Consider the following 4235-nt stretch of genomic DNA (forward strand, 5'->3'; position numbering starts at 1 on the left):
AAAAAAAAAAAAAAAAAAAAGTCAAACCAACCAAACAAACAAAATTAGATGCTTACTGAGCAGATGCTAGGTGCTCACCTCCGAGGTGCCAGCTCTCGAATGAGGGATAATGACCAGAGGGCTGAGCAGAGGTGTACGTGAGCTGAGGCTGGATGGTGCAGGCCTTGAAGGCCAGATAGAATCTGTCCCCTCACCCCTGCCCTGCAGAGATTGTCGACGGGAACCTGAAGATGACCCTTGGCATGATCTGGACCATCATCCTCCGCTTCGCCATCCAGGACATCTCTGTAGAGGGTGAGCACCGGGGAAGGAGGCAGGGTGAGCGGGTTGGCCCAGACCCCTTCCCAACAAATGCTTCTGCCCTCTCCCCTCCCAGAAACCTCGGCCAAGGAAGGCTTGCTCCTGTGGTGCCAGCGGAAGACGGCTCCTTACCGCAATGTCAACGTGCAGAACTTCCATACCAGGTCCGTCAACAAACACACCTGGCCTCGGTGGGGCGCTGGGCCCAGAGAGGAGCCCTTCCTGGTCAGTGAGGGTCACAGAGCCGGCCCCTGTCACAAGCCACAGCAGAGGGAAAGGTCACGGCCAGTTCCTGGAACAGTGTCTGAAAATAGGACTCCATAACTGTTGAGTGGAACGGAATTGAATCCAGGAGGGTTACAGAGATTCCTGGAGGAGGGAGCATGTGAGACATCCTTGGAGGGACATTCCAGCCAGAGGGAACCAGGAGGCTAAAAACATCTAGAAATTGGCCTGGTGTAAGCACAGGTTCTTGGAGGAACCGTGATGAGCTTGCAGGAGATGGTCCAGGTGTGGTTATGGAGGGCCTCGCATGCCAGGCTAAGGAGTTTGTACTTTAGTTCATTTTACAGATGAGTCTGTCCTGCTGGGGGTGCTCCTGGGTCCAGAGGAGGTGAGGCTTCAGTTTGGACCCAGGCCTGACCCCCCACCTTCTCTCTGTCCAGCTGGAAAGATGGCCTGGCCCTCTGTGCTCTCATCCACCGACACCGGCCCGACCTCATTGACTATGCCAAGCTACGCAAGGTAGATGGGCCTTTGCCACCCCCAGCCCTGATCCCACAACCTCTGCCCTCAGCTGACCTTTCACCTCCCTCCTCATACCCATCTAGGATGACCCCATCGGCAACCTGAACACTGCCTTTGAGGTTGCAGAGAAATACCTGGACATCCCCAAGATGTTGGATGCAGAGGGTAAGAATGAGCTAGGCCAGGTGAGGACTGTGCACTTTTGCAGACCTCTTCCCTCCTGCTGAAATGCTTTGGCCCTCCCTCTGCTCCCTGGGCAGAATCCTTCCTTGACGGCACGGTGGTTCACACCTGTAATCCCAGCACTTTGGGAGGCAAAGCTGAGAGGATTACCTGAGCCCAGGGGTTCGAGACCAGGCTGGGCAACTTGGCGAGACCTCATCTCTGCAGTAAATCAACAAATTAGCTGGGCGTGGTGGCGGGCACCTGAAGTTCCTGCTACTTGGAAGGCTGAGGCAGAAGGATCGCTTGAGCCCAGCAGATCAAGGCTGTGGTAGCCATGATCGTGCCACTGTACTCCAGCCTGGGCAAGAGAGTGAGACTCTGGAAAAAAAAAAAAAAAAAATCCTTCCTGCTACAGTCCCTTTCTCCAGGAAGCTCTGTCTTGTCCCCTGCCCCTGACCCCCCAGTGGAACCAGCCCCTCCTGCCTCTCCCCCCATATAATGGCTCCACCCACCACCCCCTATCCCAGTTCCTCAAGTTACCTGGGATAGTGTTGGTTCCTCTGGGGAACATCTTACCTCCCTGTGCCCAAGTGGGGCGGTGTTCAGGTCACTGGAGAAGCAAACATTTTCTGAGCCACTGCTGTGCACGGTGACCTGTATGTGGGCACTGGTGGAGGACTTGTTCTGGGAGGAGCTCATGGACTTGGGGAAAAGATAGACAGATTGAGTCATAGGGTAGTTTGAGGCACTAGGCAGCATGGACTGGTCCCTCATGAGAGCCACAGTGGCTGCCATGCACCCCTTCTTTTATGCTTTGCCTATCCCACGGGACTGGTGATTACCACCAGACCCCTCCAATCCTCCCACCCCGAGGGAGTTCTCTGACTCGAAGGGGGCTTCAACCCATTTTTCACCCCTGACTTTGGCCAATATACATATCGCTGCCCTTCCCTCAGACATCGTGAACACCCCAAAGCCGGATGAGAAGGCCGTCATGACCTATGTTTCCTGCTTCTACCATGCCTTTGCCGGGGCTGAGCAGGTGAGGGGGACTCGTGCTGCACTTGGGGACCCAAGGGTCCAACCTTGGCAGCGGTTCGACACCAGACTGTGTTGGGGGAGTGCCATTGTCCTAGCTGTACACACTCAGTCCTTAGGGAGCTCAGGAACTGGGGCCTCTGCCCTAGAAGCTTCCTCCCCACCTAAGAGATGTGCTCCCCTGATCCCTTCTGTGTTCACTGGGGCCTCAGTTTTTAAGAGGCAGCTTGTTTTAATGTCGACCTTCTGCCCATCCACACCTCAGGCAGAGACAGCTGCCAACAGGATCTGCAAGGTGCTGGCCGTGAACCAGGAGAACGAGAAGCTGATGGAGGAGTATGAGAAGCTTGCCAGTGAGGTGAGGCTGGACCAGAGAGGCCTCCTCCTGCCTTCGTCTCTCCACTGTGTCCCTGCTGGCTCTCCCAACCCTGCTAACCCCAAGCACGGGCCTGCAGAGCCTGCCTCTGCTCAGAGAAGCCTCAGCCTCGTCTGCCTCCTCCCGCCTGTCCCCACCCGTCACCTGCCCTTTTGCCTATCTAAGCTCCCAGTCGGCTGGGCACAGTGGCTCATGCCTATAATCCCACCACTTTGGGAGGCCGCGGCGAGAGGACTGCCTGAAGCCGCGGGTTTGAGACCAGCCTGGGCACCATAGGGAGACCTCATCTCTACAATCAATCAAAAAATCAGCCGGGCGTGGTAGCGCGCGCCTGTAGTTCTGGCTACTCGGAAGGCTGAGGCGGAAGGATCGCCGGAGCCCAGCAGGTCGAGGCTGCGGTGGCTGGGAGCGGCCACTGCACCCCAGACTGGGTGACAGAGTGAGACTCCGACTCAAAAAAAGAAGAAAAGGAAAAGAAAGCAACTCCCACTAATTCACTGATTCACTCATCTGTGCATTCATTGATCTATTCACTCATATTTGAACAGTCATGTGTCAGCCTATACCAACCCCTAGACCAAAAATTAACCATCCTACTCCTTCCCTGGCTCACGGGGACTACCCCATTCTGCCCTCCACAGTCGTGAAAGTCACTGCCACCTACCTGAGGCCTGGCCTCCCGGCCACAGCCTGGGTGAGGGTGGGGAGAGGTGGGTGAGGTGGGCGGGCCGGCTCAGAGCACTCTGCCTTGTCCGCTCCTGGCCCTGACAGCTGTTGGAGTGGATCCGACGCACTGTCCCATGGCTGGAGAACCGCGTGGGCGAGCCCAGCATGAGTGCCATGCAGCGCAAGCTGGAGGACTTTCGAGACTACCGGCGCCTGCACAAGCCGCCCCGCGTCCAGGAGAAGTGCCAGCTGGAGATCAATTTCAACACGCTGCAGACCAAGCTGCGGTTGAGCCACCGGCCCGCCTTCATGCCCTCTGAGGGCAAGCTGGTCTCGGTGAGCTCTGCCCACATCCCCTGGGTCACCTTGGGCCCTGTGTCCCCACCTGGACAGGGGGCGAACCGTGTGGAGGACACCTCTGCCTGCCCCACAGGACATCGCCAATGCGTGGCGGGGGCTGGAGCAGGTGGAAAAAGGCTATGAGGACTGGCTGCTCTCCGAGATCCGGCGCCTGCAGAGACTCCAGCATCTGGCCGAGAAGTTCCGGCAGAAGGCGTCCCTCCATGAATCCTGGACCCGGGGTAGGCACACCTCCTGAAGATGGACTGTCCCTTGGGTGGAGACGGGTGGGTGGGTGGGGGAGGAGGTTCTGGCAAATTGTACAGGACGGGGTGCTGTGCAGGGAAGCTGAAGACTGGATTTCTAGTCTCAGCCTGATTTGCTATGTGGGCCTGCCACTGCTCCTCTGTGGGCCGCAATTTCTTTTTTTTTTTTTTTTGAGTTGGAGTCTCACTCTGTCACCCAGACTGGAGGCAGTGGCACGCTCCAGGCCACTGCAGCCTTGACCTACTGGGTTCAGGCGATCCCTCCTTCTCAGCCTTCCACGTAGCTGGAGCTACAGGCGCGCACCATCATGCCTGGCTAATTTTTTTTTTTTTTTTTG

The 4235-nt window shown here is 57.0% G+C and overlaps 1 protein-coding gene across 3 annotated transcripts in view; it reads left to right on the forward strand.

Annotated features, from left to right (window-relative positions):
- The window catches only part of ACTN3 (actinin alpha 3), a 17725-nt gene that overhangs the window by 6358 nt on the left and 7132 nt on the right, over nucleotides 1-4235 (forward strand). For all 3 annotated transcript variants that reach the window (XM_008050069.2, XM_021708570.1, XM_008050068.1), the window contains exons 4-11: nucleotides 208-294; nucleotides 377-464; nucleotides 966-1044; nucleotides 1131-1212; nucleotides 2169-2254; nucleotides 2516-2608; nucleotides 3398-3628; nucleotides 3726-3873. In XM_008050069.2, the coding sequence (XP_008048260.2) occupies nucleotides 208-294; nucleotides 377-464; nucleotides 966-1044; nucleotides 1131-1212; nucleotides 2169-2254; nucleotides 2516-2608; nucleotides 3398-3628; nucleotides 3726-3873 (894 nt within the window). The remainder of the gene's footprint in view (nucleotides 1-207; nucleotides 295-376; nucleotides 465-965; nucleotides 1045-1130; nucleotides 1213-2168; nucleotides 2255-2515; nucleotides 2609-3397; nucleotides 3629-3725; nucleotides 3874-4235) is intronic.

Source organism: Carlito syrichta, unplaced genomic scaffold (assembly GCF_000164805.1).
Source record: "Carlito syrichta isolate Samal-C Ts95f unplaced genomic scaffold, Tarsius_syrichta-2.0.1 Scaffold142954, whole genome shotgun sequence".
NCBI lineage: Eukaryota > Metazoa > Chordata > Mammalia > Primates > Tarsiidae > Carlito > Carlito syrichta.